Source organism: Eptatretus burgeri, chromosome 1 (genome assembly GCF_056783735.1).
Source record: "Eptatretus burgeri isolate ZD-2024b chromosome 1, Ebu_testis_v1, whole genome shotgun sequence".
NCBI classification, from domain to species: Eukaryota; Metazoa; Chordata; class Myxini; order Myxiniformes; family Myxinidae; genus Eptatretus; species Eptatretus burgeri.
In genome coordinates, this window is record NC_140961.1 from 51,434,906 (window position 1) to 51,450,740 (window position 15,835).

A 15,835-nucleotide genomic window follows, 5' to 3' on the forward strand; every position below is an offset into this window, starting at 1 on the left:
CGACAGACAGAAAGAAAGGCTGGGTGTCATTGCTGTTCAAGTGCAAGTTTCCACTATATGGATTTGATGAACCAGGGAGACAAATATTGGCAACATCAATGCTCGAGGTCGTGGGAGGTTGTGATGTCAATGCCTTTTCAAATGAGCGATGATTGAAAGGATACTATGCAGACAACCGAGTTGGTGGTAGAAGAATGCCCGGGCATCACAATCGCCTGATTGGTGCAAAATTTCTCGATCCAAACCAGGAATTTCACATTCCAAGGCGAAAGCACCATGAGGTTTAAGTTGGGTTGCTGGTTCAAGAGAGGGCTCATATATTTTTATAAAGTCCCAGTTTTGAACAATATTTTACAGTATCTGAACAAGTGCAGAATAACTTGAAAAAGCAGGCAGGAGAGTCATCCAACACAAAAATGTTTCTTCCAATCCTTTGAGCAGTGCAGAGGAAGCCCGATTTTTCAGAAGACCAAACCAGCAAAATGAGGGTCACGTCACCAGCAGAGGCAACCCAGGTAAGGGGATAGTCTTCACTGCTCGTGGAACCAATACATGACTGAAGAATGAGATGGATCATCGTGAAATGCTGTGTATACACTGTTCACGCAGGTATCGCTCATTAAATGTTTCAGAAGAATGACAACAAAATCAACTGCCGAAATGGCTGCACATATACCATCTGATGAAATCGGTGTTTTTCGTCGTAATGGACAACAGAAGTGTTTGACGCCACATCATGCAGTTTTAAAGCATAAAACTTGCTCCAACATCATTTTTGTTCCATCAAATTGTGACACGAGTTCCAAGAAAATGACACAAACAATATGCCAAATGGTCAGCGGCAATAAAACCAGAGTTGGTGTCAAAGCCACCCAATGCTCGCCTGTTTATACATTTATCGTTTTTAAAAGACGAGTCTAATAAATATTTTTTATAATTCTCTAAATTTTTTTTTTGGGGGGGGGGGGTTGGAAATCACTTAAAGCATGTAGAAATGCAAAAAAAATAAAAATTTCTCTAACAATTTTTTGGGGGGGGACCAAGTCTCGTCAAAATCCTCATCACTTAAAACATGTAGATATGCAAGATAAAGAAATCGAAATTTTGTTGAAAAAAAAGTTGCAAAAACATTTTTTTCTCTAAATTTTGTTTGGGGGGTGGAAATCACTTAAAACATGTAGAAATGCAAAAAAAAAAATTTTTTTCTCCAACAATTTTTTTTGGGGTGGGGGGAGGAGGGTTGAAAATCACTTATAACATGAAGAAATGCAAAAAAAAAAAATTCTTCAACAATTTTTTTTGGGGGGGAGTTGGAAATCACTTAAAACATGTAGAAATGCAAAAAAAAAAAATTCCTCCATTTTTGGGGGGGGGTTGGAAATCACTTAAAACATGTAGAAATGCAAAAAAAGAAATCGAAATTTTGTTGAAAAAAAGTTGCAAAATTTTTTTTCTCTAACAATTTTTTTTTGGGGGTGGGGGGGGGGGTTGGAAATCACTTAAAACATGTAGAAATGCAAAAAAAAAATTTCTCTAACAATTTTTTTTTTGGGGGGGGACCAAGTCCAAAATCTAATGGCATGATCCTTGAACCATACCTAACCCCCCCACCAAGTTTCGTTGAAATCCGTCGAGGAGTTTTTCCGTAATACAAAAAATTTAACATTTTCACGCTGACGCTCACGCCGGGGATATCGCTGTTGCTCTCTGTTCTTCGAACAGGCGAGCTAAAAACGAGCCATCAAAACTCGAGAATCGGTATGTTATCAATTTATACGAGCAGATTTAACATTCATCACAAAGCCCAAATGCAAGAGGCAGACCCATGATCATATCAAGAAATGCATAATCATGAATCAAAACTCACCAATTTTGAACTTGTAAAATCATAAAGATCTAGGACCTTTGATTAACCACCCCTTCACCCATCATCCCCTCCCCCACAAGCCACGGATTTCGCTTGGAAGCTGTGAATGCATACACAAAACCCAATCCATATGCCAAACTGGCCTTCGATTCTCACTCGAGGATCGAACGCATCACGATGATGGAGTCGAACAAAGAACCGCCGGCGTAACGCTGCATTAAGACAAGGAAGGCAAGTTATTGTGGCTGGCATGTTTAATATGCTGCACCCAGCACTAACATTTGCATTTGGCAATATCACTTACGCAGTCTTCAACTTTTTCACCGTCAAAACAACCCACACAGTCGCAACCATCTGGACCCGATTATGGAAGCACCGCGAGGTCAGAGAGACCACCAGAGGTAATTTCGCTTGGCTCACGTCAGGTTTCACGCTAGATGTTGTGCAGAACACTTCCATAAATCTAGCCTCGGTACTCCTCTTGACCACGAGATTGCTCGCTCTCAGCTCAACTGAGTCGCTTCATCCACAGGTCCCAAGTTTTTGGAAAGCAAAGCGATCACACACGGATTCCATCACGAGGCATTTTAACATTTGTACAAATCACGTGCATTCGAAATGACCAAAAAGGAAATAGCTTGTGAAGGGATGGTCCGAAGGAGCACCATGGTACATGGTGTGGGCGTGCCACGTGTCACTGCTGGACATGGAGGGTTTGAGGATTTCCAATTCAAAACGGGCAGAGGATGTGGCAACATATCTTTGGACAAAAGCAATTACAGAGACATTGATTATTGTAATAAAAGAAGTTTAATAAAACTCTCAAGCATTAGATAAATCACAGCCATAGTTTTGTTGTTTTTGCCTCCCCACGCAGCTTAAAAACACAAACCCACACCCTTCCCACCAACAAGGTAAATTTAAGGCATCTGATCAGCATAAATCACATTTATCTAAAGTTATGTACAAACTACGAGAACTATAACGGAGACGCGATTCATTCGCACACATTCAAAATGAAAGTTATACATGCCGCTCAGTGAGATTGTGTCGCACGTCCCAACACCAAGTGAAATTACGATTTAAAACGATGAGAATGAAAGCCGAGGCAACCCACCAAACACCACAGCATAACGAGACATTTACATGGGTTTTCTTTTTGTTTTTTTTGGAAAGAGCATCATGATCAGCAAAGGAAGAAAAAAAATAAATGCATCTGACTCATCCTCCAAGCATGCACTCCGAATGTCTACCCCCATAGGATTGAGGAGGGTGTTACAACCGACAAAATTGCTGCCAAAGCCCACGCAGCTCGAGAAACAAACTGCCCCAGCACTTTTGATCGCTTCCATTGCTGCTTCGACGTTGCATAAACGCTGTTTCGCATCGAGGACGACTGCAAAAGGCGGTTGGTGGCAAAAAAGCCTCCTCCCCTCCCCTCCCCCCCAAAAATAAAATAAGACTGGAGGTAGAATAGGATTGCACGACAGATTAAGAACAAACAAAAAAATGGACGTACAGTATTCGAGAACAGAATCAAAATGGCATCTTACAGCATTTGGATGGGCATTAAGTGAACTTAGCTGAGAACTATGTCAGATGGGCTTGTCCAGCCTTGAATGACCCCCGAAAAGGTGCTCGCGATGACCGGCTCGTACACAATATGCAGATAAAGCTGGCTCGTCGTATTAGAAGTATACGAGAGCAAATTTGATCGGTATTTAAAAGTACCGGGATAAATGAATATGACTTTTCGTGGTCACGCAAAATACAGTCCTTTTGAAACGTTCTCCTTCTTGTTGTTCGGAGGATGTTAAATAAAATCGCAAGATAGATCGATCTGTCTGCCTGCAATGCAGTTTCGCTCGTTCAAAACCCAACTGGACGTCGGTGGTTTTCAAGCAAGAAAAGCTATTCCAAACACAGAACTGCAAAGCCACGGCATCTTCAAGACAGACGATGTTTACAAAAAAGATAAATCCTTAGCTCAACAATCAAACCGTCAGGCTATATTTTTAAACCTTTAGGTTTAACGTAATTCGATGAGTTTCGTGCAATGCCATCAAAAACAAAATAAAATTATATTTTGCGGTCATTGTCCAAAGATGATTGCATACCTTGATAAAAGTTGTACTGCATTATAGAGCATACATGAAACTTTCATTTGATTAGGAATTTTAATCAGGCATTTAATGCAAAGTGATGATCACTGCCATTCAAAAACCACTGAAATATCCATCTGCATCCACAAAGTCAGAGGCCTGCCCCGTAACCTCCACCCATATCAAGTTATACGTGTGGAATATCGATCATCATACATCGGGCTTAAATACAGGCTTCATAAATCTTGTCCGGATTAAAAGTTTGCACCCGATTAAAAAGACTCCTTTTCCTTGTGTACACACCTATGCATCCCATCACTTATTGAAGTTAGCGAAGGTCGAGAAGACATCGGATTGAGCCACAGGTCTGACCGATGGCGCCATTGCTCTGGTCAGTCCAAAGTGAGATCCTACCACCCCTCCCTTTGTCATCAGGCCATGCTGATTGGGTGATAATCCCCTCATTGGTGCAGCCCGGCCCATGGGCATCAATGGGTTAGTGGGTACTGTGCCCGGCAGCATCGGAGAAACAGAGGGGGCTAACACAGGAGAGGTACCAGTGGGACTCATCACAGGAGGACGGGCTCCAATGGAGAGGTTGCCAAAACCTTGAGTCACTGCAGGTACGGACTGTTGCATTGCTGGGGGAAAACAGAGAGGAGAGTTTGATGGTAAGAAGTTATTAAAAAAAATTTCCCTAAAAAGTCACAAAAATCACGACCAACTCGATTCAAACCCCAAATTCCATCAACTTGACAATTTTGTGATTGTCATGATATTTTTTCTTCAAATGTATCACCTTTTGTACGTTAACTTTATCTTTTTTTTCTTTAAAGACGAATATGGAGGGCACAGAAGAGAAGGCACACACATGTGACAAAGACATGAGGAGAAATTTGTGGAACTTCACATGAATTGCAAGGACAGGAGGCAATGGAGAAAGAAACATAGTATACGGGATACGAAACTGTGATTGAAGTATCCTGAGCCAAATTTATGGGTGGGACGACCAAACAGGAAACCCAAGAAAGTGAATACGTTCGACAAAATGTTCAAATCGTGACACCAGTTGAAGAGCGCCAAAATGAAAGTTTCCGGCTGCAAAAAGGCCCAGTTCAAAGCCCAGAGTGGATTTTACGATAACTCTACTTGTTAATACATCATTAAAATATATTCTGCCAGAACTACGAGAAGAAAAAAATAAAAATTAACACCGAATGGCAACAAAATCAAATTACGGATGATGCAGTTGCCGTTCGAGAATATGCCGTCAATGTGTTCAACAGCAAATGCCAATTGCGTTGGAGAGATTTCCCGTGAGCCCCCGGTGCTCACGTGCTTGAGGCAGCTGCTGCTGATGCTGCATCATGGCATTCATGGATGGCTGGGGGGCCTTTTGGGGAGTGGAAAACAAGCTGAGGCCTTCCAGGCTGATATTCACGCTGCCGCTGTCAGACCATACTGAAGGCATGGCCGGCACCTTGGTGGCCATTGGGACTCCCATGCTAAGGCCTTCGAAGATGGCCTGGTGTGATGGAGCCACCATTGGTCCAGGTTGCCTGTGCAAGTTTTGCTGTGTGGGTTGCAAGGGGAGTAGATTAAACCCTCATGCATATGAGAATTTTTTTTTTTTTAAATACATTTATCGATCACAAGCCCTACAAAATTGTCACGATGTATAATAATTAATGGCCACCAAAGAAAAACTTAAAATGAGAGCAAATGGTAAAATGCCATCACAGAGACAAACAATGAAAAAACCCACAAAATCAAATTTTAAGGTTTTACTTGATTCAGCGAGGAGTGTTGGAAGCTCTGATTCGAAGCAGTCATTGCATTAAAGCCCCCAGGGAACGGCACACCGGCAGGTGGGATCAATGCATTTGCAGAACCCAAGCCGCCAAACAGGTCACCGGGAGGCTGAACAGCCGTCGCTACCATTGGCTGCATCCCGACTGAGCTTTGCACTGCAGCGATGGGATTGGCCGACAGAGGCTGGGTGACAGAGGCTGAAGGTGCCGGGAAGCGACAGAGGCTGGCGTCACCACCACCCATATTGACAGAAGGACCTTGAGAGAAATTCCCCCAGGCATCAATTTCACTGCCTGGAGGAAGATCGAAAGAAAGTTGATTCAATTTTCAGACGTGAACTTTCCTCAACAGTTGATTGTCCAACTGAATACTCATACCACACAAGTATCACACAATACAGTTTTTGTCAATTTGGCTGGAGAATGGCAAAACCAAGATAGCCATACGCATGTGCATAACTACCCAATTATTTCCAGAATTAGTGAAAATGCAGAAACTTTATCATGATGCCAATGACAAAACAAGCTTGGAAAAAGTTTGTTCCAACAGATATTAAACCATAAACCTTTAAAAAAAAATTCTTTTTGTTATTCAACTGCAGATCATCTTGTAAAATGAGTGTTTTTTTTTTGAAAAGAAAAAATAAAATCAATTTTCTGCAATGAATGAGATCCAAGAACCACTCCATCAATAAAATTTTGACTCTTGACAGTGCTGCTGAAGCAGTTCCTGGGCAAAGTTTATGCTGGGTGGGCTGCTTGTTGCCGTCTGAGCAGTCAGTCAAGGCAGGAATTTAGAATTCTCAGGGTGCCGCCGATAACTCTCCGACTCTTCACGAAAAACACAGTGGGAACTTTAACGTCTACCAATGACTGCAAGGGAGACTGGTCCTCTGGCTCAACGTCCTCCCGATGGACGGCACACATATAGATGGGTAGCCTTGCACGGCAAGGACCAGGGTGACAATTTATAGCTGGGTCATGATTCTAATCCAGGTGAGATAGCTCACAGATGATTGCACATACCTGAAGGCTATCCTACCAGTCCCTGTATAACCACTATATTCCTCCAAAATGGCAACGTTTTACTCTGAAAAGCAAAACAAGCAACGGACCCAAAAAGGAACAATGTACAAGTGCAAATGCTGACCACCTCAAAGCTGCCTTTCTCACATCATCCACATATTGCAACACTTTTAACCCCCTTCCCTTCCCTCCCCACATCTACCCGACCCATCCCTGGTTAATATCCCACTTGACCCATGAACACAGGCATATACAACTGGCCAGATCATTCTAAAAAGTGGACAACAACAAAGGAGCAAATGTGCATTGAAGTCAATTTGAGGGCCGACAGACATTTGAAAGGCGGCTCACCAAGTGTGGTTGGCACGGTGCTGCAAAATCCATTTGTTGGGGTGGTGGCAGGAGGGAATCCAGGAAAGTGTGCAAAAAGATTAACTGCAGGCAAAAAAACAAACAAACAACAGAGCACCATCGTCAAGTTCACACAGACGTTGAACATCAAACAAAGCGAACATTGCAGTCATCATAAATAACCGAATCACATTTTATGTTATCACATTTTGAATCATGCCAAACACTCAAAGATAATACCTAGGCTTAGTGGCCAACAACAAACAGTGTATCTATTGATTTTTTTTTTAAACTTTCAAACATACTATGGCAATCCCGTGAGACACACCAGATGTGGCAGCATTTTGATTCGGAGGAGGACATTCAAATCCCTGGTCAAGCAGCATGTCAGCGAGGTTGGACAAAGACTTTAGTGGAGCACCAGCATCTGTGGGCAGTGTTGTCACGGAAGGAGACTTCTCGATCTATGGGAAGAGATGGGGTGGCTCTTAACCAAACACAAATGTAGGCTCATGGGAATGTGTACACCTTTACACTGGGTTAATGCAAACAAAGCTCTTTTTTTTCTGCACCACATTTTAGGTAACACATCCAGAGTTTGCACTCCAAAAATGACTCAACAGTGCATCATCAGTAGAATGCCATTAAATTAAGTTGTTGGCAATTACCATGTTTAGATTTTAAAAAAACAACAAACCTTGCACTCAGGATTAGAAGGACAAGTTAAAAAAACATAAAATAAACAAACAAACAAAAGGTTCCTTCCACAATCCGAAAGTTAAAAATCGGGACTTACAGGGCACTCCACCTTGGCCGTTCCTTGGCCAAAACAAAAGTAGCGTGCACATCTTGTTGCCAAACTGCTGTACAAAAAAAGAATAATGCCATCAAAGGTATTACGGATAGTTCAAATGCACGTGACAATCCACCGATGGAGGAGGTTGGGTGTTGGCCAAACATGCCGAATCTACAACCATTTCTCACTGCCAACGTGCATTTGTCGGGTCCATGGAATCTCAGCTCTTGTGCCCAATTCTCAAGAGGACGAGGCTCAAAATAGCTAAAGCTGCGTGGCCAGAAGGTTTGGGCAAAAAGGATGGGGGTTATTTGGGCCACACAAAGAATTCCCATTCAAGGCACTTCCTTGTTCTATCACGAGCAGTATCCCTGCTTCAAAGCAACTGTGAGGCGGAAGAGGAAGCCGTTGAGCGAGCCTGTGTGAATGCGTGGAAGCGAGCATTGTTGATGCACCGGGGCAGTGCCCGGAACCTGAGGTGCCAGCATCAAAAGAGACCGCCGTGACTGGCGCCACAAACGTGCCTCACGCATCCCGGTTTTACATCGGTGGGAAAAGTGGCCACAGCTCGGGGGCACGCATAATCACCACCAAGGGCATATCTCCCAAAGGGTGATGAGATTCTTCCAAAGCACTTCACATTTCGTATCAGTGAGGAAAAAACAACAACTACATACAGGAAAACATCCCATGGTAAACGTGTGAATCACTTGCGTCTTCGGCAGTGAGCACGAGACTCTCTGTTCTAATTCCAAGTGTTACAACAAGCAAACATCAGACACAGAAATGGTATTACAAGCACAATAAAACCAAATATTTTTTGGAAGCATCGTACACAACAGATTCTTCTTTCGGTGAATTGTCTTAAAAATTAATTTTGATTAAAATTATAGGGGGGAGGGGGGTTAACAACCAAAACAAGGATTGAAATATAAATATTTAAGCATACGAGTACGAGTCTTAACAGAAATCTAAAGGACTATACAAAGAAAGCAAATTAGTGTATACTTTCATGTATGGTATTAACTTGGGTTTGTAAGACACAAAACATCGAAAAACAAACAGGCCCAATAAATTGTTGAAATATCAGTTTATATATTATATGCATGGCTCACAAAGTGGGTATGCTGTGGTACGTTTGTGCGAAATTCCACATAAAACTATGAGGTACTTAGACAAACCATCAATGGTCAGAAATGAAAGTGGACATCTTGGGGAAGCTGTAGAAACCGGCAATATCATACTCTCCATTTCCCTGTTTTATCAGAGATGAATTAAAGCAACAGAATATGGGTATTGTAACCTTAGAAATGTTACAGTTTGATTGGTAAACATTTTATTTCACTGTATGTTTCTTATGTGACAGTTATTTTGAGTGTGGTGACTCAGAATGTGAACTTTGGTGTCTCTTTTATGTTTTGATGACGTTCTCTCTCCCTATTCGGGTTTTCTGGCATCTACCCTATCTGATGAAATAATGGATTCGAACATAACGCTTCGTGTCCACTGCATCGAGAAAAATAAGGAGTCCAGTATTGATAATGTTTCTTATGATTTTTATTCTATATCTCCCTTAATTTCTTGGAAATATGACCGAGTGGAACGGCAGAAAAATATAGATCAAAATTGTGATCAGAAAAATAAAATTTGGACCGCAAGTAATCCCGTCTTTATTTTCGTGTCAGTCCTGTTATGTACGAATCATCATCTCTCGTCGGACGCAAATAACGCTAGCATTAGAAAATCTTGCCGTCTTGCAAACTTCCCCGATTGATGGATATAATAGGCACTTGCAAGCGTTTCAGCACATTTCCATTCACCGTCGAGCACAGCGTTTGTCTTCATGTCCGTGTCTTTGCGAGAGCCGTAACGTACGAATCCAGCGTGAGGACGCCGAGCCGAACGAGGTGACTCGCATTTCTCTGATAATTCTTCATTTTAACCAACGCTAGAATTGTTTTAGTGCTTCGTGAGGATCCGAGAGGTAATAATTATTTTTTCCTTTTCATGTTTAAAGTGATTATTTTCAAAAGTTCGAAAGAAAGAGATTCAATTTTAACGTTATTTTTCGCTTCCAAGTGTGGTTTTCTTTGCTACTGAACTCGTCTGTGTTTTCTTCGAAATTTATAACATCGGACTCTCTCAAAATGTGTTGTTTTTTTCTTTTTCCTGTCACATATTGAGCCTGTTTAAAAAGACAGAGTCAAAATTTTTTTGTTTCTTATCCCAAAATATAATATTTACGTTGTTTTTTTCATCCGATTCCGTACATAATGCTGACGCCAAGCTCGAAATTCAAACGTGTATTTAGTGTTGTATATATTCAGTGGTAACTTTAAAACCGGGCGTGCTGCAGGTCTAAAAATTTAGATTTAGCTATTTGACTACATGCAGATTAACAAAATGGGTTGCATTTTATGTTTCCCTAAAAAAAAATTTTTGCCCTTTGTGTAATAGTATGTGTACCCACTTTGTGAGCCATGCACATATAGTTTTTAGTACCATCTCTCAATGGTGAAGAATCACTTCAAAAATTAAATAATTTTAGTATCCGGATCTTCACCAAAATCAAATCAATTTGTCCTTCTCACACACCGAACCTGTCCACCAAGCTTCATCTGCATCAGTCCAGAACTTTTTCAGATATCGTGTCATACATCAGTTTAGCCCTATCTCTCAATAAATAATCACTTAAATTAAAAAAAAAAAAATCAGATCCAGATCTTCATAAAAATGGAATCACTTTTTCCTCATCAAACAACAAATAGTCTGGATGCAGAACTGGAATTTTACCCGAGGTGTGTTTTGGAGTACATACACAATTTTATTGCAGATTCTGGTAACATAGACTATACTAAACTCAAATCCGAGTGATGCCACTTTGTCACGCTTGAGCACTTTTTTTTAGGAGCAAAATTCAAAATGGCCGCCATCAAAACCGTTTTTTGGCCGTAACTCAGCCAAAAATCGAGATATGAACCCGATTTCAGTGGCAAACCCTATGTTTTGGGTGTCAAGGAATACACTGATATGTTTAAATAAACCATATCATCCATATAAATAGTCCATATTGCAATATTGGTATATCAGATACCATATTTTGACTAAAATTGTAATAAATTATTGACCAATTGTTGAAGTTTAGACCTATAAAGCTTGAGCCAAATAATATCAAGGGGACATACGATGAAGACACTGAAAGGTTGCTGATGTGCTTTTATTGTGTTTATATATAGCTGTAGCATGGTTCCAATTCAGTTTCATGGTATTGCGAGAAAAGTGTTAAAAAATAATTTTTCACAGAGCAGTTTTTCCCCAGTACAGTTGAGACCATTACTTGAATAGTTTCTTCAGGGAAACCACGTGATGAGACACAAACCAGGGATATGGAATGCTTTGTGGTCAGATATGTTCATCGAATCGACTTTCATGAGGTACGGACACAGCCCAGGTGGGATCGTAGGTATCACACTGAAACCATCATCCCTGAAAAGATGGGCGCTGTGTCTGCATATATGCAGCCAACTTGTGAAAGACGTTTCTGAGCTTAAGACGAATGGTTCCCAAGTTTCAGTAACAGTCCACAAAGAAGAAATGCCCGCCCAGAAACAATCAGATGCAGGAGACAGACAGAACCTACGAGAAAGATTGGCCACATGTATTTACCCTCCACAACCAAAGAATCACCCGGATGGGCTTGTGAACATTGTAACTGGAAGAACGAGTCCAAATATTGTCAACGCTAACATTTCTGTTGGCATAGGAGTCAAGCAGATGAAGGAGTATGAGAAGCAATGGCCAGACAGCTTCAACAAGCCGCTCAGCAAACAAGTAGTCACGATGGCAGTGTCCCGAAAGCAGATAAAGGTCGGACAAACACCTGTATATGACACGGGGCTCATATATTCAAGAGTGTTGGGCCTTCAGGCAGTGAGGGCCATCAACCTGAAAGATATCTTGAAGTTTGAGCTCGCCCCAGTACCGCCTTCTATGTTTGAAGATAACGGTGACATGCGAATCACAAAATCGAAAGCAGTCTTGAAGCAGAAATTGCAGGTGTGTCTGACAGAATGTTTCCAGCTGATGGAGCAATCATTGTAGATGGTTTGCTATGCTGTGGGTGATTCAATGGCCATCAAAAGGAACAGTAGAGGACTATGTGCAGAATCTTCTTTCTTATTTGAGAGATAAGCTGAAGATATGCGATACGTATTTGGTCTTTGACCGGTATTATGACAACAGCATCAAGAAAGTCACGCGAACCGCTCGTGCAGGCAAAGATGCCAGTCAACGACACCAGCTGAATCTGACGACGCCACTCCCTGCACAAAAGATCGTTTTGACAGTGACAGAGAACAGTCTAGTTAATAAATATCATTTGCAGCTACATCAAAGACCATCCTGAAGCATTTTCTACCAACACAAAGCTCATATTAACTGGACCTAACCCAATACCTATGGAAATTGCAGAATACCAAGTCGTAGAGAGGCCTGACCTAAGAACCACTCACGAAGAAGCCGATGTTATTATGGTACAACAAATGGTCCTTCTAGCCTCATCAGGAGTTCCGAGTATCCGGGTAATTTCAGACGACACAGATGTATTCATATTGCTGTTGCATTTTTACCAACTGAAGGAACTGGCATGCAACCTTGTGATGGCTGGTACAAGTCGTGACAGATCGTCTGTTGACATCAAGGCGACAGTGCAGAAGCATGCACATATTGTCACCCATGTTCTGGCAGCACATGTGGTGTCTGGATGTGACACAGTTGCCTACCTGTGGGGTATCGGAAAAGGCACAATTGTGAAACGCCTCAAAGATGGTCGTCAATTAAATTATCTTGGTGATCTTGATGCAGAATTACCAGATGTCATATCTGAAGCAACTGCCTTCTTTGCTGCTTGCTATGGATCCCAGGAAACAGAAGACATGTCAGCTATTCGATTTGATGTCTGGTCTTCAAAGATGGCTAACAAGAAGCTGACATCAGCACCAGAGTTAAAAAAAAAACTCTACCACCAACCACTGTGCCTTTCATCCAACATGTTCTCAGCGCGCACTTGCAGGCAGCAATATGGCGGGCTGCATTAGATCCAGACCCACCATTGATCGATCCAACGAGTCATGGATGGTCACATGAAGAAGTGTCGAGCATGTTGCTCCCTGTGTCTCTGCCTCCGGATGTCATCAGAGCTCCTGATAATGTTCTCAAGATGATCAGGTGTGGGTGCAGCTCAGTGCGACCCTGTGCAACGAATAGATGTAGTTGCTCTGCCGCCAGGCTCTCCTGTTCGTTGTTCTGTAGCTGCCATGGTATGGAGGAATGTCAGAACGACCAAACAAAGTCTGTATCAGCAAGCGAAGCTGTGGAACTTGAGTGAACACTAGTTATTTGATTTATGCAGCTGTCTTGTATGTGAGATTGAGTGAAAGAAAGATTGAGAAAGCAGAATGAAAGAAGTTCATCAGCAACCAATCAGTGTATTCATAGTTGATAGCATGTACAGACCCCTTTTTGGATTTAAATTTGTGTAAAATTTGTGTAAACCTTGCTTATTACATTTATTTGGTTATGTGTTAATATAATTAATTATAGTTTGTAGTTACCTAATCATTGTATTACTCAACTGAACTGTTGGAAATAAAGATATACAATACAATACAATATACTGTTTACCACTTAAATCAGGTTCATATTGATTTGGGCATAGTTACGGCTGAAAATACTTCGGTCGATATTTTTTCAGTCAAAATATTATATCTAAATAGAAAAATTGCAATATAGACTATCATTATGAGTTGTATGGTTTATTTAAACACATCAGTGTATTCCTTGACCCCCAAAACATAGGGTTTGCCACTGAAATCGGGTTCATATCTCGATTTTTGGCCGAGTTACGGCCAAAAAACGGTTTTGATGGCGGCCATTTTGAAGTTTGCTCCTAAAAAAAAATTGCTCAAGCGTGACAAAGTGGCATCACTCGGATTTGAGTTCCGTATAGTCTATGTTACCAGAATCTGCAATAAAATTGTGTATGTACTCCAAAACACACTTTAGCCAATGGCTGCCAGACTATAATGTTTCCACCAAGTTTCGTCCGAATCCGTCCACAACTTTTTGAGATATCGTGCTATATTCAGTTTTTGGCTCCATCTCTCAATGGTGAAGAATCGCTTAAAAAAACTTCTCGTAGCCGGATCCGGATTTTCACCAAAATCTAATCAGTTCGTCCTTGTCACACACCGAACCTGTCTACAAAATTTCATCCAAATCCATCCACAAATTTTTGAGATATCCTGCACATAAACAGACAAACGTCACAATGAAAATGCGTAATTACGTGTGTAAATTCACACATTCCCTGGTGCTTTGGATTGCATGAACCTGGGCATGGGAATGGCGAGTACACTTTGCATTTGCAGGTCTTGTAAAACAAACCAACAAAAAACACCCCCCCCCCCACCCACCCAAAACATTACTGCATTGATCAGTCTGAAGAATCTAATTTGTATTTGTTTTAATATTATCCAAACAGTTAACCATCTCATGAGGAAGGATTCGTCCAGGAAAATCTAAATCGGTGAAAAAGTCCTGGAACTCCTTTGATGACAATGCACAAATTTTAGAACCAACAAGCTAAGAACTAGTGGGTTAATAGAATAACCTTACTTTAAAAAAAAAAACAACAAAAAAACCTCGAGTTTATAATATACTGTAGTAATTGAAATGCCTGCAATTTAAAAACACCAGAAACATGCCCATGTCAGTGTCACCTCTGTCCAAAACCTTTGTTGAGATGTGGATCAACCATACAGTTGTGGCCAAAAATATTGGCACCTTTGCACTTTTTTCAATGTAATGCACCATTTCTTCCACAAAAATGTTGAAATTTTTAAAAATCTATTGGCATCCACAAATGTATTTCTTTGGTTTGCAGTGGAACAAAACCAAAAAAAGCTGAAAAAAAAAATTACTAAATCTTGGCTAAGTTCACACAGAAATCCGAAAATCGCCCAGACAATATTATTGGCACCTTTCAGAAGTTAAAAAAAATTCATTTCAAGCAGGTGATTCTCCTTTACTTTGAAAATGAACTCACCTGTAGTGAGTTGCAGGTGCCTGCAATATAAAAATCACTCATTCAATCAGTTTGAATAGAGAAAAGGAGTCATTCGGCTGTTTTGTGTCACTGTGTGTACTGCAATGAGCATGGAGAAAAGAAAGAAAACCAGAGAATTGTTTGAGCAGGTCAGACACAAGATTGGAGCAAAGAATGAACAATCTCAAGGCTACAAGTCCATCTCCAGAGACCTTGATGTTTCTGTGGCCTTCATATGCAATGTTATCAGGAAGTTTAAGGCCCATGGCACTGCAGTCAACCTCTCTGGACATGGCCGCAAGAGAAAACCTGATCGAAGATTGCAGCGAAGGATTGTTTGAATGGTGGCGAAAGCACCTCGATCAACTGCCAAACAGATTCAAGCCGACCTTCAGAGACAAGGTACGACAGTTTCAACTCGCACAATCCATCGCAAACTCAATGGAAAGGAGGTTCCATGGTAGGAGACCCAGGAGGACCCCACTGCTGAGAGAGACATAAGAAAGCCCAACTGGAGTTTTCCAAAGCAACTGAACAATCCAAAATTCTTCTGGAAGAATGTCCTTTGGACAGATGAGACCAAATTTGAGCTTTTTGGAAAAGCACATCTCTATGATTACAGAAAACAAAATGAAGCCTTCAAAGAAAAGAACACCTTCCCTCCAGTCAAACATGGAGGAAGTTACGCCTGGTGTTGGCTTAATGGCTCGATTGGTGGGATTGAGATCTGAGGGTTGCAGAGTTCAAATCCTGATTGGTTGTTTAATTAATACCAGG

General features: G+C 41.2%; 1 protein-coding gene across 2 annotated transcripts in view; it reads right to left on the bottom strand.

Moving 5' to 3' along the window:
• Window positions 1-2,658: 2,658 nt before the first annotated feature.
• The window catches only part of LOC147034476 (clathrin interactor 1-like), a 102,633-nt gene continuing 89,456 nt past the window's right edge, over window positions 2,659-15,835 (bottom strand). Inside the window, exons 8-12 of one of the 2 annotated variants that reach the window (XM_085883852.1) lie at window positions 7,486-7,621; window positions 7,158-7,241; window positions 5,758-6,074; window positions 5,305-5,542; window positions 2,659-4,610 (exon numbers count right to left, since the gene is read on the bottom strand). In XM_085883852.1, coding sequence (XP_085739978.1) covers window positions 4,285-4,610; window positions 5,305-5,542; window positions 5,758-6,074; window positions 7,158-7,241; window positions 7,486-7,621 — 1,101 coding nt within the window. In that variant the 3' untranslated portion in view covers window positions 2,659-4,284. Of the gene's footprint in view, window positions 4,611-5,207; window positions 5,543-5,757; window positions 6,075-7,157; window positions 7,242-7,485; window positions 7,622-15,835 lie in introns of both variants that reach the window. The other variant, XM_085883859.1, reaches the window with a different exon arrangement.